Genomic DNA, 23,234 nt, shown 5'->3' on the forward strand with positions numbered 1-23,234 from the left:
TGTGATGTATGGTGCTGGAAGCTAGAACCCCAGGACAGCCCTGCACCGTCCCATTTGCCCTCCTGACCCCCCCACTTGGCTGCAGCAGACATAAACCCGCTGCCCGCCTTGGTGCAGATGGAGTGGGCCAAGTGAAAGATGCGTCCCATGCGGTTCCCACTTCCCTCTTGTCATCACCTTTTTGATACAGCCACAGGGAAAGAAATGTTTCACTAACATTTCTTAGGACTCAATGCCAAAAGAATGGTGCGAGGGCCCTGGGAAGTGTGGTGCGACGAGCACTAGGGGTGAAGGACCGCGGTGGAGCTGGATCGGGAACGTCATGTGATCTGGACCTGCCACGTGGAGATGCGGACCCAGATTACCAAGCTTCAGTGTTTTTCAAGAGAAGTTGGGCATCTAGATTTTAATGTAGCATCTTCAATTTAAAAATACTGGCAACCAATTCAAGTTTATAAAACAAGACTAGGTAGACTGGTTATAGCCTGGGGCTTAGTAGTTCATACCTGTGCACCAAGAGAGTGGTCTACTTTGCTCCACAACAGGTCTCTACGGTTCACCAAGGTCAAGACAGGCCCTGGCAAGAGAGGGAGGTTGGAGGAGCTGGTGAGAGCAAGCACTTGGTTCTGGTCTGGGTGGGCCCCGTGCTCTCCTGGGGTCCAGCTCAGCTCAGCTTGCTGTTTCCTCTGGTCAATGGCTCTGCCTGACTCCTTACTCCCAGGGAGGGAAAGCCTTCATGGTTCATGAACTGATGCAGAGCAGGAAAGCACTCACATTATCTCACCTCTCTGCTCACAGAGCCTGGGGTCAACTCTCTTAAGCCTTGGCACCCAGGAACAGAATGGCTGTTCCTTTCTAGGGTCTAGAATAAGCCCTTCCCCTCCCTCTCCCTCCAAATGACATCCCCCAACTCCTGGTGGCTCAGTAAAGAATATTCCTATAATATGGGAGACCCGGGTTTGATCCCTAGGTTGGGAAGATTCCTGGAGGAGGAAATGACAACCCACTCCAGTATTCTTGCCTGGAGAATCCCATGGACAGAGGACAGAAAGGGCTACAGTCCATGGGGGGCCCAAAGAGTTGGACATGACTAACCCTTTCAAAAATCCTGGAGCCTGGAGTCTAGACTGTGAGCCGCAAAGATGCCCTCCACCTGTTGTAATGATGTCCACATCCTGGCTCAGACAGTATGCTGGCCTTCATTGGGGGCAGCGGGGAGTAGGAGGGGTCCGAGTAGGAGGTAAAAACTTCCAGAATGAACACCCAGAACCATATTTTATTCATCTGACCAGCACAGAATAGGTCTAGTAAAGAGCACTGGACCAATAACATGCCATCTTATCTCAGATGTTAAAAATGCTCACAGCATCACCCTGCAGCAGCGGCACATTCACCTCTTCCTGAAATATCTCTGTTCCCTGACAGTGGATGCCCACTGAGAGGCTAGAAATTCACAAGAATTTCCTGCCAGCCTGTAGCTGCTGCCCCAGCCCCTCCCTCCCCACCTGAAGCCCACACACACCTGCAGACACCAGCTGCAGATACCAGCTCTCAACACAGTGCAAGCTGCCTGTCCAGGTCAAGGCTGACCCAGAGCATGCTGCCCTCAAGTGGGTGCAGGGGTGCCAAGTCCGGAGCAAGGATCCCTGTGCTCTGTTCGCAGCCTCGTTCTACACTGACAGGGGCGACACATCAACTTTTGACTGTAATTCCCAGAGAGCCTGGGCCCCTGCCTGTCTCTGTGCAGAGTCCCAGCCCATGACCCCTCTGCTCTCTCTCATGACATCACACTCAGGCCTTCCTGGAAAACCATTTTAATCAGTGTACACAGGCAGCGAAGAGGGAGTGCAGAAGCTGAACTGGCTGGGCTTCAGGATGCCCGTTCTCCCTCCTGGCTCTAAGCAGAATTAGCAGCAATTCTAAGAGGCCCCCAGGCCTCCAACAGCAAAGCCAGAGAAACGTCACCCCCAGAAAGCCAATGGGAGAGGCCGCAGGCTGAGTGCTCGGCAGACGAGTGTGGTGGATGAGGGATGTATGGACTCATCCAGGGCTCTCAGAGGCTCCATCCAGCAAGGCCTCTGGCTGGGGCTGTATTTAAGGCTGGGTCAGACAGATGGGAGCTGCAGAGAGATGAAAGGTCTGGGTGGTGAGCCCCAGGGGAAGGACAAAGGCACCGGGGCAGATGCAGCCATGGACAACGGCCAGCTCAGGCAGGGCCCTTGCAATGCCCACAGTAAACAAGGCCATCCACGCAGCTCAGAGGCCTTGGCCACTTCAGGGCCCCTGTCTCAGCCGAGCGCAAAGAAATCAGAGCCAAAGCACCAGGCCTGTCCCACAGAAGCTTGTAGATGTGGGGCTGGGTCAGCAGGGGGACCAGACCATCCTCAGCTTAGTGGCAATTCTGACAGCTGGGGTGGCACGGAATCCCATTCACCCGGCAGCGGCAGCCCCCGCTGGTGTCTCCTGGGCCCTAGGAGATGAGAGGCGAGAAGAGAGAAGGTCAGGACAGAGAAGAGAGCAGTGCCCTCCCCGGCCCCAGGCACCCCATCACACCCACGAAGTGCACTCGCCCACCATGGGCCTTGGCCTGGGCACATTCTGCTAAGAATGATCCTCACAGCCTCAGCTACCAGATGGAGGCAGCTCTCAAGGCCTTTCTGGTCTCTCGTAGCACCCTCAATTATGTGGTCTCTATCTACCCAACCTGAGACCCAGAGCCGCAAAGGAGCTGATGAATTTTTGCATATTTGGAGGGGGTCAGCACGCTGGTGGCAGGAGGGAGCGCTCCTTCCACCTCTACCTGTCTCACTGTCTGCCTGGACATGAACAACACCAGCCCCAACTCCAGGAACACTCCTCACGATGACAGATACCACTGCTCTCGCCTGTTTTCCATTTGATTCTGACAAGAAGCCTGAGATGGGCTCTGCTATCATCTCCATTTTACAGAAGAAGAAACAGGTTCAGAGAAGGGAGTAATGGCATAACCACACGGTCAGTGTGTGCCAGAGCCAGGGACCCACTCCTCCACTTCAGACTCCCACATGCACCCTCTAGGGCAGGGGTGGGCAAATATTTCTGTAAAAGGTCAGACAGTTATCTGAGGCTTTGCCAGCCAGACGGGCTCTGTCCTTGCAACGCAAAAGCAACCACAGACAGTATGCCAACGAATGTGCGGGGCTCCCACAAAACTTTACTTACGGACACTAAAATTCAGGTTTCGTATAATTTTTACATGTCACAAAATATGTTCCTTTTAATACATTCAACCATTTTTTAAATTGTATTTCTCTTTTATTATTCTCATTTAATCAAGAATAGACACACAGTTTGGGGAAAAGTTAGAACCCAGGCTTTCTAGCTTCAAGCCTCCCTCTTTTTCTTTTTTTTTTTTAAATTAATTTATTTTTAATTGAAGGATAACTGCTTTACAGTATTGTGTTGGTTTCTGCCAAACATCAACACGAATCAGCCGTAGGTATTGATATGTTCAACCATTTTAAAAAATGCAAAAAGCTTGCTTAGTTCATGAACTTCACAAATGCAGGCGCTGGGGTTAGACTTGGCCCATGGGCTGACTTGTCCGAACTCTACTCTCGGGTACCCTCCCGCAGTACTCATGAGCCCTCTGCTGTCAGGGCACTCACCCCGGGGCCCCAGCGGGGGCCCTTGGTAACCCAGCAGATCTCAGTGTGGCAGACAGTGCACCGGATCCAGTCGCAGCCATCCTTCTTCTGCACCACGATCTGGCACTGTGGGCAGTGCATGGCCTCACCCTGCTGCAGCATGGTCTGGAGCAGAGAAGGTGCTGACCTCAGAGCCAGCCCGCTCCCTGGCCCACGCCCCACTGCAGAGAGAAATCGGCCACCCTCCAGAGTCTCAGATTTACTCTCCCATGCTGCTCTACCCAGGCCCAGCTGCAATGCAGCCTCCTCTCCTGTGTCTGCAGTCGCCTCCCTTCACCCTGACACTCCCTGCTGCCCGCCACCTGACCACGTGTCCTGAGTCCCGTCTCTAGACGGCAGAAATGCCAGCAGGAGCTCAGAGCCTCCAGGGCTGCATGAACCACAGCCCTGGCTAAGAAGCCCCCATTGCTCCCCAAAACTCAGATCCTCGGCCTTCAGCCCTGACCCAGCCTTACTCTCAGCATCTCCGTCGTCTGCCGGGCAGCCATATCATTCTGAGCTCGCAGGGCCAGGTCATCTTGATACTCCTTGCAGTTCATCTGCTCATGGACGGCCTGGAGTGGATGAGGCGCTCGAGATGAGAAAGCTCCCAGAGAGTTAGGGCCAGAGCAGGCATCCGCACAAGCATTTAATGCCTAGATGGTGTCAGTGACAGAGCCTTCCTTTGTAAACTACATACCCATTTTATAGAAGAGGACACTGAGGCCAGGGTGGTGAAGCCAGGGTCATCACATACGATAATAATCATATATACCTATTTAAGTCCTGATAGGCACAGAAATCCCTAAAGCACCTCTCCCCCAGGGCACAGCCCCTTGTCCCCAGCTGAGTTCTGCCCTGGTTGCTGATGTAATGCTCTAAGAGTGAGCTTACTGGACTGTGACCAGGCTCGGCCCTGTCTACCAGCTCAAGACCAGTCTCTATAGTGGTCACCTGTTAAGAGAATGATGATGGGGATGGCCTGAAGTGAGGGTCAGGTAGGGCTCAGTCTGGGTTTGAGGTCAGGGCTCATTCAGGACAGAGGTTGACAGCCTGAGGCCAGGGCTGGGGTTGGTCTGTAACTAGGCTCAGGGTTAGTCAGAGGGCAGAACTGGGGCTCAGTCTTAGGCCAGGGTCAGTCCTGGTTCAGGGCTCAATCTAAGAGTTAGGCTCAGGTCAGGACTCAAGCTACACCTGGCCACTGACACGCAGCTCTAAGCCATGGGAACTGGGTCAGTATACCGGCTCCCTTCTCTTATTCCTATAATAAGCTTGGACTTGCAATGAGCTCCTAACAGGATCAGAGTGACTGGGCAGGGTGGGTCCCTGTCCCCACCTTGCAAAGCAGGCAGTTGACATGGAAGCACACGGGGCAGGGGAACTCATTGACATCATCCTCAAAGAAGCACCATCCCTTGCAGTCCGGGGTCTTGCAGTGGTAGCTGAAGGCACTGCGGTTTTCCGCAATGGAGATGCCCAGGTCCAGAAACCGCTGGTATTCCTCAGGGCTCAGGAGCTGCCAGCAGACCACAACCTTGGTGCCCGAGACTCAGAAACCTTGGTGCATGCCCTCCTGGCCACCTTCAGGAAGCCCCCAACACATGAAGTCCAACACAGCAGTGTTTACAAACTCTATCCAAAGAACAGGTTAGTGCCTTCCCTGGCGGTCCAGTGGTTAAGAATGTGCTGCCAATGGAGGGGGTGAGGGTTTGATCCCTGGTTGGGAACTGTGAGGTGTGGCCAAAAGGAATGCCATGGACAGAGGAGCCTGGCGGACTACAGCCCACGGGGTCACAAAGAGTCGGACACAACTGAGCCACGAACACTTTTGCTATCACTTCAAGATGAGCAAACCAAAGCACTGAGGGGCTGTGTATCTGCCCTTGAGGTCACTCGGGCCATCTGGCCCCAGAAGTCCTCTCCCCACTGTTGTTAACTTCTCTGCTGTCTTTTCCTCACAAGGGTGATTTCTTTACTAGCTATTTCCCCCAATTTCTATCCTGCCCACTACTTGGGCCGCCAGCATCCCACACAGAGAAGGCTCTTGACAAATGTCCGGAACCCAAGACTGAGACTCTCAAACCCATTCTCCCGGCCCAGTTCCCTGGGATGGAGGTGGGGGGGCAGGGGGGTGCCCCTCCCCCAGGCCTTACCGCTCGGATCTCCCTCTCCAGCAGCTTGCCCGAGCATGAGTAGTTGTTGTCGATGAAGGGGCAGGACACCTCGGCCTCCTGGCTGTTGCGGATGGTGCCCTGCAGACACTCCCTGGGGGAGGGGTGAGGAGTGGGTAGGGGTGGGGGTTAGGGGTCATCTGAACCCCACCCCTGAGGACTCCGGCCCTCGCATGGTGAGGCCTGACCTCGGGCTGGCTCCTCCCCAGTTTCTTCCTTGCTTCTGGTGCCTCCCATCAATCCACCTTGTCTGTCCACCTCACTGCTAACCATATTGCTCCAGCCAAGGTTGCCTCACCCCTCACCTAAGAACTGTAGAAGCCTCTTCACTGGATTTCCTGGATCGGCCATGTCCTTCCTCATAACCTCCCATCCGACCCCACCCAGAGCAAACCTGAGAGCCCTGGTGACTCACCCTCTCTAATACCTCTCTGTCCCTATGCCTTACCCGCTCCAGACACACTGACCCCTTACTGCTGCAGGCAGGCCGGGCATGTACCCATGATGGATCCCCTGGTCTGCTCAAACATAGCTTGCCTAGGGGTTTCCCTGACCTGCTCTAGGGCAGGGCCTCCATTGCTTATCAAAAGCCACTGACACTTATGACGCAATTTACAATTGTATCAGGATTATCTGGTTAACATCAGCCTGACCATGGGAAGGCAAGCTGCAGGACGCAGAAACTGAGCTTCTGTGGGCATTTGGGGATTCCCAGGCCTAGTCCACAGTCCCTGGCACCCAAAGCAGCTCATCAAATGTGTGCTGTGAAGGAGGACATGCTCTCCACATTCAGGGCCAGGAGGAGAGCCTCAGAGGGCAGACTGTCCACCAGCAAGCGGCAGGGCCGGGCTGGCCCAGGCTGTCAGGCAAGGGACTCACTGCCCTTGCATGGGCCCAGCGGTGGTGCGGAAAGGTGCAGGCTCTGGCGCCAGAATGTCTGAGCTGTGCAGCCTCTCTGTACCTCACATCCCTCCTCTGCAAGATGAGGAAATGGTGCCTACCTCCCAAGTTTGTGAGGATGCCCAAACAGCTGAGTCCTGGGCCCCACCCCCTTCCAGCCCGGGGTACTATATCGCCAGGGTCGGGGGTGGGGCCGCACCTGCAGAAGGTGTGCAGACACTCGCGCAGCACCACGGCCTCGCCAGGCGCCAGGACCAAGTAGCACACGGGGCACTCGGCGGGCTCGGTGTTCAGAACCAGGCTCCGCTGATCCAGCTGCACATGCTTCCGGTAGTTGCCTTCCTGCTGCTGCTGCTTCCGCTGGGCACACGGGGGTGGGGCCGCGGGGCGGGTCAGGGTCTCAGGGGCGGGCAGACCAGGAAGGGGGCAGGACCGGGTCAGGGTTGTGGGGGGAGGGGGTAGGATGGGTCAGACCACCTAACGGGAGGCAAAGGGGGGCTCATGGAAGGATCCTGGGGTTAGGGTGGGGCTGGGTATGGGGCAGGCAGTGGGCAAGCGGCGGAGATGACAAGGGTACGACCAGGAGCCAGGCGACCAAACACGGGGTGGGGCAGGAGGTGGGCCAGGCAGGGGCTGTTTAAGGCTACAACCTAGGGTCAAGTCAGGGGGAGATGGGGCCCGGGTCTGAGCGAGGAGTCAGGGGTAGCAGGACTCCCATCTCTGCCAAGAAACACGGCTCCAGGGGTAGCTCCAGGGGGAAAGGCAGGGGGTTGGGGGGTAGTGATAAAGCGAGGGAGCAGAGCAAGTCTGGAGGGAGAGAAGCCGGGGTATGGGCCAGGGTTGTAGATGGGACCAGCAATGAGGTCATGGCCAGCACTGGGTCCAAGGGCAGGACGGGGACATTGGATCAGAATGGGAAACCGCTCAGGGTTATGTATCTACGTAATCTGTGAGTGTGTAACAGTGGGATGGGGGACAGTGGGATGGGGCAGAACAGGGAGCGGGTCAGCCTCCAAGTGGGCAGCAAGGAGCTGGGTCCAGGCTCTCAGGAAGTCTAGGAGGGCTACAGCCAGGAAGGAAGGGGTGGGGAGTGGGGTCAGGAATAGTAGGATTCAGGATGAGGTCAGGGCTAATGGAGCAAGACCCAGGTCACAGCTGGATGAAGCAGGGGCGTGGTCTGGGTCTTGTCTAGGATGCTGGGGTCAGAGCCAGGTACCCTTGAGTGCACGATGGGAAAGTAAGTCAAAGGCAGGGGTGGCGCCATAGCTCACGGGAACGGGGAAGGGGGAGCACAAATAAGCCTGGATGTGCGTCACAGCCGGGGAGTAGGGTCTCAGAGGTAGTATGAATGACCTCAGGGAGAGGCCTCACAGTCAAGTGTAGGGTCACCACCACCGGTGTGACCACAAGGGGGCAGCAACGGGGGGCAGGAGCAATGTGGATGTGTCTCCCTTTCTGGCCTATGCCTCCCCTGTCCAGGCTGCAGGTGTCTTTCCGGGGACTTCGGCGCCCACCTGCTGGTACTGGCGCAGCGCCTCCTCCTCACCGGCCAGGCGCGCTCGCTCCTCCTCGTCTGGCTGGTAAGAGGCGGGTACCTGGTAGGCCTCGGGCCGCGCCCGGCAGCACATCTCGCAGCCAGGCCTAGTGGGCTTGTTGATGAAGGTGCAGCCAGGGCACGTCCAGCCCACCTGGGGGTAGAGGGGCAGTGATGGCAGGGAGACTAAATGGGGGGGGGGGCAGGGGGCAGGGCACAGGGGCGCACTTGGGGCAGCTTACCGGCGGGGGCTCTGGCGCTGCATCAGGCTGCCCCCGACCCGGCTCTTGAGCGGCCCCAGGCTTTGGGGGAACTGGGTCCAGGGGGCCCCGTGGCTGCAGCGTGAGGTCCTTGAAGCCCAGATCTGGGGAAAAGGGTTCAAAGGGTGGTGGATCCATGTAGCCAATATCATCCACACCCTGAGCCAGCCAGGAAACCCCCCTTCTATCCTCTCCCTCTGCTGGAAGCAGTTTCCAGCTCCATCTTGCCAGGTGGGCCCAGCCATGGCTGAGTGTCCTGGCTCTCACAGGGTCACAGTCTCTCCTTCTACCCACCACTGCTCCTAGGTCCACCCGGCTTAAGAATCCTGCTTGAAAACAGATCTCCTGTGTGCCTAAGTGTCCACACAAGTGCACCAAGAGGGACAAACAACACTTCTGAAGTGGCCCTGCCAAAATACTGAATCTGAATCCATTCCCGAGGGTACATAGGACAGAAAAGCTAAAACCAAAACTGGCCTGGAGAGTCAAGGGAAGACCAGAGATCAAAGACTGAAAAAGACTGAGAAACACCAAGGCCAAGAGCCAGGTCTTTCACTATAAAGGACATGAGTGAGACAACTGGTAAAATTTGAGCAAGATCTGCACATTAGGTAGTGGTACTGTATCAAAGTTAATTTCCTAAATTTGCTAACTGTACAATAAATGTAAGAAAATGACCTTTTTTTTTCTTTTAAGGAAATACAAACTGAACTATTTAGGGAAAAGGGACATCGTGTCTGCAACCTACTCTCAAAACATCTCCAAAAATTATTTATGCATAAATAAATAATTTTACATGGAGACAATGATAAACCAAATACAGTCAAAATATTAGTATTTGGGAATCCACATGTAAGGTACATGGGAATTCCTTACACAATTCTTTGTACAATTTTGCAACTTTTCTGTAGGTCTGAAATATTTTGGAATAAGAAGTAAAAAATTTAAAAGCTAGTTATTACATCCAATTTACAGATTTAGAAAACTGAGGAGGAGAGATAGGAAGGAACTTGCCTGAGGTCAAGGAGTTGATAAATGCCAGGGTGGGGACTGAACTCAGCCCTTCTCCCCCAGACTGGCTGTTCTCTAAAGGGTTCCCCAGATGGCTCCCTCCTGGGGTGTCCTTTGTCCTCTCTTCCCCACTATGGATAAGGTCCTTCAGGCAAGTCCCTGATGGAAAGCCCCTGGGCTCTGCGCCTCGCTCCCTCCTGCCCTATGACCACAGGTGAGTCCACATCACCAGGAAGCAGAGCCTTACCTTCCAGCATCCGCAACTGCCTCTCCCGCTGCAGCTCCTGAGGGTTGAGTGAGGTGTTGCAGGCAGACAGCAGATAGAGGTAGGCGCTGTCTCCGTCCCGCCTCACGCCGTGGGAGTGCAGAGTCTCCTGGTCCCGGGCCAGCCGCTGCCCAATCACCCACTGCTGCAGGGTTGGCGGGAAGCCATAGTCTAGGAACACCTGTCAGGGAGGATGGACAGGAGGCGTGGGGAGGGAGGAGCAGAGCAGAGATAGGCAGGGGCAAAAGGGGAACCTCAGCCCTCCCTCTCACCCCCTCACTCACCATGTCCTTGAGGGAGGCCACGGTCATGTCAGGCCGCACCAGGAGCCAGACAGTGACCGTGTGCATCTGTGCATCCTCCACACGCACCCACAGCCTGCGGGGAGGGCAAGGGCTCTGGGTGAAAGTCCAACCTCAACCACCAGCTAGCTCCTGGATTCCCACTCCCCTGTGCTTCCTCCTGGATCAGAACTCACTGCTTAGGCCCTGCAATGGCTCCACAAGGCTCTCAGAATAAAATCCAAACTCACCATGGCATCAGGGCCTTAATGCGCTGCCTCCTTCAGTCTCTTGTATTACTGGCTATTATTGGCTCCTTAACCAAACCACAGCAGCTATTATTAACTGTATGCTAAGACTCTTTAAAGCACTTAATATGTATTAACTCAGTTCTCTCAATGAACACATGAGACACGTACTGTCATCTCCCCTATTTTACAGATAAAAACAGGAGGCACAGAAAGGTTATAGTGACTCTGCTGAGTAAACAATAACTGTTAGAGGCAGGATTTAAATCCAAACTGGAGTATTTCGGAGAAAGTGGTTTTAAACACCAATCTTCTAAAAGATGTGAAAACTTTTTGGGAAGACCAATGGCACGAAAATGGATGGCTGAGACGAAAAAACAGAACTGATTTTGGGACACAGAAAAAAGCCCACTTAGAACCTCCAGAGCAACTTGGGAAAACGCTGCATCCTTAAAGCAAGAACAGTAAGAAACAATCAGAAAATGAAGAAGAGTTGCTGGGAATCTAACAGTAACTCGTGACTCATCTAAACTTCAGATCCATCTACAGGTTCACAAGGAAAATGAGAGATACCAAATGACATTCCAAGGAGACAATTCGTAAACTCAGAATGTGGGAGAATTCTGGAGATCAAAAACCAGATTTCTAAAAAATTAATGGCACTAAAAATAGAGAAAGTGGTTAAAGAGACTCAGACAACATTAAGAAATGCTATGTGTCAATTCTCGTTTGGCTCCTGATTAGAACAAACCAACTATAAAAAATACTAGTGAGATAAGCAAGGAAAGTTTAATACAAATAGAGTATTAGAGGATTTTAAGGAGTTGTTAATGTTTCAGGTGTAATAATGGTATTGAGGTTATTTTTCAAATCATTAGTTTTAAAGACATATCAAGTTACCTATGAATGAGCTAAAATCCGAGACTTGCTTTAAAATACTCCAGAAAATACCCTCAAAATTTCTCAGGATAAAGATTTTCAACATCTAGCCGACTATCAATGAAATGAGCAAGTTTTAGACACGTAAAGACAACAAACGTTTACCATCCACTTCTCCACATGAAAAGTCTTTGAATACAAGAAACAAGAATAGCTGAGTCTGATGCAGAATAGAAAACTAAAAGGGAATTTAAAGAAGGAAAGGAAATTTAAAGATCTTAACCTTCAAGTCATTCTCCTTCAAGCAGCAGGGGTTTTGAAACATGAGATACAGTGTCAACTGCACTACTTATTTTACACTGAGTAATATTTCCATAATCAAAATACTATAAATGCTATTTTACTGGGTTTACATTTTTAGTATCAACCTAGAGGCAAAGCATAGAAGCCTTAATTTTACTTAGAAAAGAAAATCTAAAAGCTATAACCAAGACTTCCCTGGTGGTCCAGTGGCTAAGGCTCTGAGCTCCCAGTTCAGAGGGCCCAGGTTCGATCCCTGGTCAGGGAATTAGACCCCACGTGCCACAACTAAGAGTTCATATGCCACAACTAAAAAAAAAATTCTGCACGCCACAATGAAGATCAAAGATCCTACAACTAAGACTCAAAAAATAAATAAAATTTAAAAAATAAAATAAAAGCTATAACCTTAACACCAGTAACAGAGAAGCACAGTTGGAGCCCTCATTTCTGCTGTCACCAGGTCAGCAGTGATCAGTCAGAAAGTTCATTACAGCAGAGAAATGCAGATACAGTTGCAGACTCTAACACTTAATTTTAGCTTACAAGATACACATGCACATTCAATGGCCAATCTCTAGGTAAAAAAGGCCACTGGTTTTGTTTTTCATTTAGTACAAATCTGCTATGGAGTTTCCCATGATTTTTTTCTTTTCTTTTTGTATGAACTATTCCCTGGTGGCTCAGACGGTAAAGCGTCTGTCTACAATGCGGGAGACCTGGGTTCCATCCCTGGGTCGGGAAGATCCGCTGGAGAAGGAAATGGCTATCCACTCCAGTACTATTGCCTGGAAAATCCCGTGACAGAGGAGCCTGGTAGGCTACAGTCCATGGGGTTGCAAAGAGTCGGACACGACTGAGCGACTTCACTTTCCGACTTCACTTTCCATACCCATTATACATGGTTTCCGATCTCTAGTATCAGCTTCTTTAAAGTGGAGCAAGAACTTAAGACTCTCAAAGCATCTGAGTACAGAGAGCCCTTTTGGATTTTTACCATATTGTTTTTTTTTTTACAATTCCTAAAATGAACAGCTAAAATGAACGGCTTTTTTTTGTGTGTGCCTCATCTCTATTTTGTCTTTCTAAAGCAATCAATTTAAGTTTTCATAAACAAAATTCTCTTTTGGCATTCGTGTTTTATTGCTTGATATAACAGCTATTAAATTATGCTACGGAAATAACAAGTACAACTGATATAAACAAGCTGTGTGCGGTGTTATGTTTTACAGCAGCAACTACGATGTCATTTAATTGGGGGAATAAAGTGGAGGTCAACTGGGAGCACTTCTACTACAGTACTAACAAAACCCAGGAAGTTAGGAAAAGGGATCAGTGAGATGAGTGTGTTAAATTCCTCATTTTTCATAACAAGGAGTGTACACAGATACCATCTTAAGTGGATATATCAAGAAATGGATATACAAGTATTTTATTTGAAATCAAATGGCCAATTGATCAACAGATGCAAATGCAATCCCTGTCAAAATTCCAGCTCACATTTTTTTTGCAGAAACTGGCACACTAACCCTAAGATTCATCTGGAGATTCAAGGGACCCAGAATAGCCAAAAAAAATCTTGAAAGAGAAGAACAAAGTTGGAGTACTTATGCTTCTGTTTTAAAAACTTACTACAAAGCTATAATAATCAAAACTGTCTTACTGGTATAAGGACAGACATATAGAGCAACAGACTAGAAATTAGGTTTCAGAAATAAACTTCAGACTTATGGTCAAATAATTTTCAACAAAGGTGCCAAGATATTAAACAGGGACAAAACAGTCTTTTTATTTTTAACAAACAGTGCTGTGACAACTAGATATTCACAAGCACAAGAATGAAGTTGGATCTCTGCCTCTCACCGTAACAAAACTTAACTCAAAAGGGATCAAAGATGTAAATATAAGAGCTAAAACTATAAGACTCTTTAAAAATAAAGGCATACCTTTATGACCATGGATGAGGCAGTGGTTTCTTAGATGACATCAAATCACAAACAGAGAAAACAGATAAACAGTATTTCATCAAAATTGAAAACGTGTGCTTCAAAGGACTCTATCAATACGGTGAAAAGACAACCCATAGAACGGGAAATGAAAATAGGTGTCCATTGTGTACATACACGCCACGGTCTCTTTATTCCTTCGTGGTTACTTAGGTTGTTTCCATATATATATACACAATGAAATATTATTCAGCCATAAAAAGAAGGAAATTCTGGCATCTGCAACAACATGGACATTGTGCTAAGTGAAATAAATCAGACAGAGAAAGACAAATTCTGTATTATACCACTTATTCTTGGAATTTAAAAAAATCAATGTCAGAGAAACAGAACAGACTGATTGGGGAGTTGTGGGGGTGAAGGTGATCAAAAGCTACAAACTTCCTGTTTTAAGATAAGTAAGTTCTGGAGAAGAGATGTACAACATGGTGACTATATCATCAGACTATATATATCTGGAGAAGAGATGTACAACATGGTTAACAATATCGTATATTTGAGAACTGCTCAGAGAGTAAGTCTTAAAAGTTGTCACAAGAAAAAATAATTTGTTACTATGTCAGGCAATGGATGTTAACTAAACTTACTGTGGTAATCATTGTGCAATATATACATATATTAAAGCGTACGTCATACATCTAAAATGGTTCTGAGGCTCAATTTCCAACACATGGAAGAGGAAAGAGAGGGAAGGCTTCCCACACAACACCAAGCAATTTTCAGACACCAGCAGGGCATCCTACAATTCAACTTGATTCTGGCCCTCTCTACCCAGAGACAGCGTCAGCTTTCACAGGTTGTGGGCTCAGTCCTACCAGGCTGTTCCCACCACTTCACATACCAATCAAAACCCTAAGTTGTCACCTGTTCTCTGACTGACTGGATATAGATTAGGGATTCCAACAACCTCCTCCATGGGTTGACTATTTTGCTAGAACAGCTCACAGAACTCAGAGAAATATTTACTTACTATATTATGAAAGGATATAATAGCCAAATGGAAGAGATGTATGGAGCAAGGTATGTGAGAAGGGGCATCATTCTCTCCAAAATCCAAACCCTGTCTTTTTGAGCGTTTATGGAGGCCTCATTACATAGGCATGACTGATTAATCCATGGGCTACTGATGATTCAACCTTCAGCCCTCTTCCCCTCCCCGGAGATCAGGGTGATGAGACTTAAAGTTCAATGTCTCTAACCACAGGGCTGGCTCCTCTTATGACCAGCCTCCAACCTTAGGCAATTTAGGGGCAGTCCAAGAGTCACCTCACTAACATAACAAAATGCACCTTTATCATTCTAATCACTTAAGAAATTCCAAGGGTTTTAGGAGCTCAGTGCCAAGAACAGGAAGAATATACATTTCTTATTGTAAGTCACAATACCGTCAACTAACTCTATTTTGTATGTCAATGATATCTCAATAAAACTGGGGGAAAAATTATGTCCATATAAAAACTTGGACACAAATGTTCATAGCAGCATTGTGTATGTTAGCCAAAAAAGTGGGAACAACCCAAATGTCCATCGACTGATTAATAAAGAAAATATGGTATAACCATACAATAGATTATTATTCAGTCATAAAAAGGAATGAAGTTTTGATACATGCTACAACATGGATGAATCTAGAAAACATGCTGCTAAGTGACAGAAGCCCAGACACAAAAGGCCACATAGTGTATAATTCCATTTGATTTATATGAAATTCCCAGAGTAGGCAAATTTCTAGAGATAGAAAGTGAATTAGTTGTTGCCTAAGGTTGAGGGGTTGAGGCAAGAAAACTCGGGAGATAGGGAGTGTCTATTAATGGGTATGGGGTTTCTTAATGGGATGATGAAAAGTTTCTGTAATTGGTTATGGTGATGGTTACACAACTGTGAATACACTAAAAGCCTTGAACTATGCACTTTAAATTGCTGAATAGGGTCTGTCAATTATATCTCAATAAAAAATCAAATGCGATCCAATATTGAAAATTAGAAACTGCAGAAGTGTCTTACTGCACAGCAGGAAAAAAACATTTGAGTGTTTAATATGTGCCAGGCACTGTGCTGAGCATTTCAGCATCAAGTTTAAGTCTCCTGGGGCAGACAGCCTCCCTTCAAGCTGAGTGTGGCTGTGCGAGAAAGTTCTGGCCATGCGACTTAAGTGGAAGAAGAGTGTGCAATTTTGTGAGCTGTGTTCTTAAGAGTGGGAGGGTGTGCCCTTCTTCCTTCCTATTGACAAGAATGGTGATGCAATGGCTGGAATGGGAAGAGCCATTTTGGATCATAAGGTGAACCTGAGAAAGGAGGTCATGAGTGACATAATAAGACAAAAGAAGCAGGAGCTCTGAGAACTACAGAGAGCAGAGCTTCCACATCTGGAGTGCCTACCATCAAAGTTGTTTATGCCACTGTTAATATGTTTTCTCTGTTCTACGAGACCTATCATTCTAATATACCTCCTGAGAAGGTGATGGCACCCCATTCCAGTACTCTTGCCTGGAAAATCCCATGGATGGAGGAGCATGGTGGCTTGCAGTCCATGGGGTCGCTAGCAGTCGGACACGACTGAGCGACTTCACTTTCACTTTTCACTTTCATGCACTGGAGAAGGAAATGGCAACCCACTCCAGTGTTCTTGCCTGGAGAATCCCAGGGACGGGGGAGCCTGGTGGGCTGCCGTCTATGGGGTCACACAGAGTCAGACACGACTGAAGTGACTTAGCAGCAGCAGTAGCAGCATCGACCCTATTAACAGCCCCACTACTACCGCTCCATTTTTTAAATTAAAAAAAAAAAAAAAAAAAAACTCTGAGAGGTGAAATGACTTCCCTTAGATCGCAGAGCTGATTTGTGACAGAGCTGGGGTTTGAAGCTTGGGCTCTTGACCCCAGAATCTGCCATTAAGAATAACTTAACTGTTCTATGTGCTCAGTTGTTCAGTCATGTCTGACTCTTTGTGACTCCATGGACTGCAGCCCGCCAGGTTCCTCTGTCCACAGGGATTCTCCAGGCAAGAATACTGGAGTGGGTTGCCATGCCCTCCTCCAGGGGATCTTTCCAACCCAGGGATCGAACCCAGGTCTCCCGCATTGCAGGCGGATTCTTTACCGACTGAGCCACCAGGGAAGCTCTAACTATTTTACAAGCCAACACTATATTGCAGCCCACTGGGGTTCAGGAAGCTCTGAACCCTGGGCTTCCTGGTCAGCCACGCACTCCTCACCTTATGTCCTGTGTCGGAGAGACCTCAGGCTTCAGTTGCACATTCAGGGGCACCCGTTGCTCTGCCAGCCAGATGGCACACTGCATAGCCACCTGTTCATCCCCACCAGCCACTGCTCGGGTGAGTCTCTGGGCCACCTCCTCAGCTGAAATCCACAGTGGAAGCAGGTTAGCACAGGGTTTATTTTTCTTTATGGGTGAGGAAGGAGGTGATTCTTTATACATGCTGCTTCCTCTCTGTCTTCTTGGTAAACTCCTACACATCCTTCAGCACCCAGCTTAAAAGCCCCTTTTCTCTGAGAGGCATTCTCTGACACTCCCCACCCCTGCTCATTTGGTTCTGTTTTCCCTTCATATTCCCAGGTCCCCCATACTTGAACTTGTTTATCCAACAAACATTTATTGAGCTCTTGCTGTTCAGTCACTAAGTTGTATCCAGCTCTTTGTGACCCCCCATGGACTGCAGCACACCAGGCTCCCCTGTCCTTGCCTATCTCCCGGAGTTTGCTCCCGTTGATACCATCCAACCATCTCATCCTCTGTTGCCCCCTTCTCCTTCTGCCCTCAATCTTTCCTAGGATCAGGGTCTTTTCCAATGAATTGGTTCTTTGCATCAGGTGACCAAAGTATCAGAGCTTCAGCTTCAGTCCTTCCAATGAATATTCAGGGGATTGACCTCTTACTGTGTGCCAATGACTGTCACAGAAACTGGGCTTCAGCAGTGAATAAGATAAACAGAGGCCCTCTTCTCATGGACTTCCCAACCCAGTAAGAAGACAACTAACAAGTTTAACAAAAGAAAAAGATTCAGACTGTGATCCATGCTGGCAAGGAAATGAATAGGATAAGGAGATCAGGAAAGAGAAGAGGAAGTGACATTGAAGCTAAGACCTGAAGCAGGAGGTGTTGGACAATGTCAAGACGTGGTTGGGGAAAAGTGTTCCAAGTGGAGAGAAAATGAAAGGCCTTGGTCAAGAAATGGTTGGGTTAGAACAGAGAAGCTAATGAAGCTCCAGCAGAATGAGCAAGGGGGCAGATGCGGGAAGGCAGAGATGAGCAAAAGCAGAAGTGAGCAAAGTCAGCAGGCATGCAGGCTACCCAACTGCTCTAGGCTTCTGTTCTAAGAACAAACACAGGGGTATGTGAGCAGGTTGGTGACATGCCCTAACTTAATTCTCCAACCTGAGTGGAAGGCGCGAGGTGGAAGGCAAAGACCCTGGTATTCAGGTCAATTGAGGTCTGGTCCCCCACTAGCATGGGTGGTCTCTTGCCCTCTGGGAGCTCCCCACCCTCTTCTCAGCAGAGCTGGCCCATGGGAGGTCTTAGGGACATCAAATAAAAGAATGGCAAGATGCCCTTGGGAGCAACCTGCCTGCAAGGGAAGAATCTGAGGGGCAAGTAGGCAGAAGGACAGGTGAATAGACCTCTCCCAGGCCCTTCGGGGAGGAGAGGCGGCGTTCTGGCAAGGCCCACCTCCCACCCGAAGCTTCTTAGCCGCCCCCAGGCTGTGCCCACCTTTCTTGATCTTCTCGTCCATCTGGCGTGGTTGTGCCCATCCCCCCGCGGAGGGGGGCGGGCTGCAGCTCCGGGGAAATGCTATCTCCCAGTCACCTGCTAGAGGACGGGCAGACCACGGGAAACTCAGCCCCGCCGGTGGCCTCTGGCGTGGCCCGAGCCTTCTTGGTGCCTTAGGGTCCCGGGTGGCAATCGGGTAGCATCACATTACCCGAGGACCGGGGATGGGGCCTGGGAGGAGGAACGGGTGGGAGGTGAGAGGGAGCGCCAAGCCGAGCCGGCTCTGTACTACAGAGAAAACTGGACAGGCCTGGCTGCGGGGAAGGGAGGAGGGGCGCCGCACAGCCCGGGAGCTGGGCCGGAGCCCTTCTCCCTCTGGGAGCTGGAGCGCCCTCCGGGGTGCGGGATTTCAGCCCAACTCCCTCCCGCCCGCGGCGGCCTCTGTCAGTCATGAGAAGGAGGGCAGCAGTTTCAGCGGAAAAGAAAGTGAAAGTGGCGGCTCCGGAAGTGGGGCGGAAGATTGTCGCCGGATCCGGGTCTCCCCGCCACACCCGCCCGACCACCCGGCGGGGGCCCCCGCCCCGGGTCATGGGAATCCAGGGCGTTCTTGTCCCGCCGTCCGGGGCGTTCCCTCGCCACCCCCGGCCAGACCCGGACTCTATGACCCTCACTCACCGGCTGGGTCCAGCCCGCAGCGCCGTGGGAGGGGCGGGGCCATGAGGGGCGGGGACTGGGCCGGGAGGGCGGGGCGCGGCGCGGAGACCGCCCTTGCTCAGGTCAGCAGCCCCAGTACTGGTGGGCATGCCAGTCCTTACTCCTTTGGCGGAAGAAACCGAGGCTCTGTTTCTGATCTGCCCGAGGCCAAGCAGCCGGATTTAAATGCAGGTCGGGCGGCCTCAGGAACCCACCCTTAGCCAGCCGGACGCTGCCTCTCGGCGGTTAACTCTCCACCTTTTAACTGGGCCACTAATGAAACTTTCTTCATTATTCTTGCCACTTCAGTATTCTTGCCTTGAGAACCCCATGAACAGTATGAAAAGGCAAAATGATAGGATACTCAAAGAGGAACTCCCCAGTAGGTGCCCAATATGCTACAGGAGATCAGTGGAGAAATAACTCCAGAAATAATGAAGGGATGGAGCGAAAGCAAAAACAATACCCAGTTGTGGATGTGACTGGTGATAGAAGCAATGACCAGTGCTGTAAAGAGCAATATTGCATAGAACCTGGAATGTTAGGTCCATGAATCAAGGCAAATTGGAAGTGGTCAAACAGGAGATGAAAAGAGTGAACGTTGACATTCTAGGAATCAGCAAACTAAAATGGACTGGAATGGGTGAATTTAACTCAGATGACCTACTACTGCGGGCAGGAATCCCTTAGAAGAAATGAAGTAGCCATCATGGTCAACAAAAGAGTCTGAAATGCAGTACTTGGATGCAATCTCAAAAATGACAGAATGATCTCTGTTCGTTTCCAAGGCAAAACATTCAATATCATGGTGATCCAAGCCTATGCCCCAACCAGTAACACTGAAGACGCTGAAGTTGAACAGTTCTATGAAGACGTACAAGACCTTTTAGAACTAACATCCAAAAGAGATGTCCTTTTCATTATAGGGGACTGGAATGCAAAAGTAGGAAGTCAAGAAACACCTGGAGTAACAGGCAAATTTGGCCTTGGAATACGGAATGAAGCAGGGCAAAGGCTAATAGAGTTTTGCCAAGAGAACACACTGGTCATAGCAAACACCCTCTTCCAACAACACAAGAGAAGACTCTACACATGGACATCACCAGATGGTCAACACCGAAATCAGACTGATTATATTCTTTGCAGCCAAAGATGGAGAAGCTCTACACAGTCAGCAAAAACAAGACCCAGGCTGACTGTGGCTCAGGTTATGAACTCCTTATTGCCAAATTCAGACTTAAATTGAAGAACGTAGGGAAAACCACTAGACCATTCAGGTATGACCTAACTCAAATTCCTTATGACTATACAGTGGAAGTGAGAAATAGATTTAGGGGACTAGATCTGATAGACAGAGTACCTGATGAACTATGGACAGAGGTTTGTGACATTGTTCAGGAGACAGGGATCAAGACCATCCCATGGACAAGAAATGGAAAAAAGCAAAATGGCTGCCTGAGGAGGCCTTACAAATAGCTGTGAAAAGAAGAGAAGTGAAAAGCAAAGGAGAAAAGGAAAGATATTCCCATTTGAATGGAGAGTTCCGAAGAATAGCAAGGAGAGATAAGAAAGCCTTCCTCAGCGATCAATGAAAAGAAATGGAAAACAACAGAAAGGGAAAGACTAGAGATCTCTTCAAGAAAATCGGAGATACCAAGGGAACATGTCATGCAAAGATGGGCTTGATAAAAGACAGAAATGGTATGGACCTAACAGAAGCAGAAGATATTAAGAAGAGGTGGCAAGAATACACAGAAGAACTGTACAAAAAAGATCTTCACGACCCAGATAATCACAATGGTGTGATCACTCACCTAGAGCCAGACATCCTGGAATATGAAGTCAAGTGGGCCTTAGAAAGCATCACTATGAACAAAGCTAGTGGAGGTGATGGAATTGCAGTTGAGCTATTTCAAATCCTAAAGGATGATGCTGTGAAAGTGCTGCACTCAATATGCCAGCAAATTTGGAAAACTCAGCAGTGGCCACAGGACTGGAAAAGGTCAGTTTTCATTCCAATCCCAAAGAAAGGCAATGCCAAAGAATGCTCAAACTGTTAGGGGAAGCACGCTGACGGAAACCGCCCACCCTGGCCAGGCCCTTTAGTAACCATTCACACTAGTTGTTTTATGACAGGAGATCCTGGTAAGGAATACGGAACTAATAAGCCACCACCAACCGGAAGAGTTTGGAAAAGGTCAAAAGGAGACACTGCATGTCCGTCCACTTCCCAGAATCCCTCTCACTAGCATCCGTCTTGGCTGGGCGATGCGTGTGCCACCAAGAAAGACTCTGAATTAGAGTGACTGGCCAAAGACAACCCGGAAACTAGTCCCATCATCATAAAGCCAGAGACTGCAAGCCACGTGGCAGAGCAGTTCTCCTGGGTTCCCTTACCCTACTGCTCTCCACCCAGGTGCCCTTTCCCAGTAAAGTCTCTTGCTGCGTCACACATGTGTCTCCTCGGACAATTCATTTCCGAGTGTTAGACAAGAGCCCAGTTTCAGGCCCTGGATGGGGTCTCCCTTCCTGCAACAAAACTACCGCACAATTGCACTCATCTCACACGCTAGTAAAGTAATGCTCAAAATTCTCCAAGCCAGGCTTCAGCAATATGTGAACCGCGAACTTCCAGATGTTCAAGCTGATTTTAGAAAAGGCAGAGGAACCAGAGACCAAATTGCCAACATCTGTTGGATCATCGAAAAAGCAAGAGAGTTCCAGAAAAACATCTACTTCTGCTTTATTGACTATGCCAAAGCCTTTGACTGTGTGGATCACAACAGACTGTGGAAAATTCTGAAAGAGATGGGACTGCCAGACCACCTGACCTGCCTCTTGAGAAATCTGTATGCGTGTCAGGAAGCAACAGTTAGAACTGGACATGGAACAACAGACTGGTTCCAAATAGGAAAAGGAGTATGTCAAGGCTGTATATTGTCACCCTGCTTATTTAACTTATATGCAGAGTACATCATGAGAAACGCTGGGCTGGAAGAAGCACAAGCTGGAATCAAGATTGCTGGGAGAAATATCAATAACCTCAGATATGCAGATGACACCACCCTTATGGCAGAAAGTGAAGAGGAACTAAAAAGCCTCTTGATGAAAGTGAAAGTGGAGAGTGAAAAAGTTGGCTTAATGCTCAACATTCAGAAAATGAAGATCATGGTATCTGGTCCCATCACTTCATGGGAAATAGATGGGGAAACAGTGGAAACAGTGTCAGACTATTTTGGGGGGGTCCAAAATTACTGCTGATGGTGATTGCAGTCATGAAATTAAAAGACACTTACTCCTTGGAAGGAAAGTTGTGACCAACCTAGATAGCATATTAAAAAGCAGAAATTTTACTTTGCCAACAAAGGTCCGCCTAGTCAAGGCTATGGTTTTTCCAGTGGTCATGATGGATGTGAGAGTTGGACTGTGAAGAAAGCTGAGCACCGAAGAATTGATGCTTTTGAACTGTGGTGCTGGAGAAGACTCTTGAGAGTCCCTTGGACTGCAAGGAGATCCAACCAGTCCATCCTAAAGGAGACCAGTCCTGGGTGTTCATTGGAAGGACTGATACTGAGGCTGAAACTCCAGTACTTTGGCCACCTCATGCGAAGAGTTGACTCATTGGAAAAGATCCTGATGCTGGGAGGAATTGGGGGCAGAAGGAGAAGGGAATGACAGAGGATGAGATGGCTAGATGGCATCACCGACTCGATGGACATGAGTTTGGGTAAACTCCTGGGGTTGGTGATGGACAGGGAGGCCTGGTGTGCTGCAATTCATGGGGTCGCCAAGAGTCGGACATGACTGAACAACTGAAATGAACTGAACTGAAATGAATGAAGTTTGCTTTCGCAGGACACAGGCTGGAAGCTCTTCACATTCTCCTGTCTTCCCACCCTTGAACTTTTCTCCTGCCCCTCGTCCTGTAGATTGGCAGATCCTGTGGGATGCACTTGCAGAATAGATCCAGAATCTGTCACCTCTCACCTCTTCCACCCACCATCCCAATCCACCTCCATCCTTTTTCCTCCAGCACCATGCTCCAGCCTCCTGACTAGGCTCTTTGCTTCCCCTTTTGGTCACTAAAGTCCACTTTGACCCAGATGCCGGAAGGCCCTGTTAGAATCAAGCCATGCCACTCCTCAGAACACTCCCTATAGGTTTCATCTCGCTCAAAGTAAAAGCAAAGGTCCTCCCAAGACCTGCAGAGTGCTGTGGCTCCTTCTCTGACTTCTCTGCCCTTGGCTCAGTCCTCCCTCTGGCCTCCAGATCCTGGAACAAGGCAGACACCCT

At 49.4% G+C, this 23,234-nt stretch overlaps 1 protein-coding gene across 1 annotated transcript; it reads right to left on the bottom strand.

The window, feature by feature from the left end:
• Window positions 1-500: 500 nt before the first annotated feature.
• Window positions 501-18,959, bottom strand: RBCK1 (RANBP2-type and C3HC4-type zinc finger containing 1). The gene is made up of 13 exons (XM_055544680.1): window positions 18,924-18,959; window positions 18,249-18,479; window positions 16,735-16,879; window positions 10,091-10,184; window positions 9,789-9,987; window positions 8,513-8,634; window positions 8,251-8,424; window positions 6,936-7,096; window positions 5,819-5,930; window positions 5,002-5,181; window positions 4,142-4,240; window positions 3,648-3,791; window positions 501-2,470 (listed from the first exon to the last, which is right to left on the bottom strand). The coding sequence occupies exons 2-13, from the start codon at window positions 18,268-18,270 to the stop codon at window positions 2,390-2,392; spliced, it is 1,533 nt and encodes a 510-aa protein (XP_055400655.1). The 5' UTR covers window positions 18,271-18,479; window positions 18,924-18,959; the 3' UTR covers window positions 501-2,389.
• Between the last annotated feature and the right edge of the window lie 4,275 nt (window positions 18,960-23,234).

This window comes from Bubalus kerabau, chromosome 13 (assembly GCF_029407905.1).
Source record: "Bubalus kerabau isolate K-KA32 ecotype Philippines breed swamp buffalo chromosome 13, PCC_UOA_SB_1v2, whole genome shotgun sequence".
NCBI classification, from domain to species: domain Eukaryota; kingdom Metazoa; phylum Chordata; class Mammalia; order Artiodactyla; family Bovidae; genus Bubalus; species Bubalus kerabau.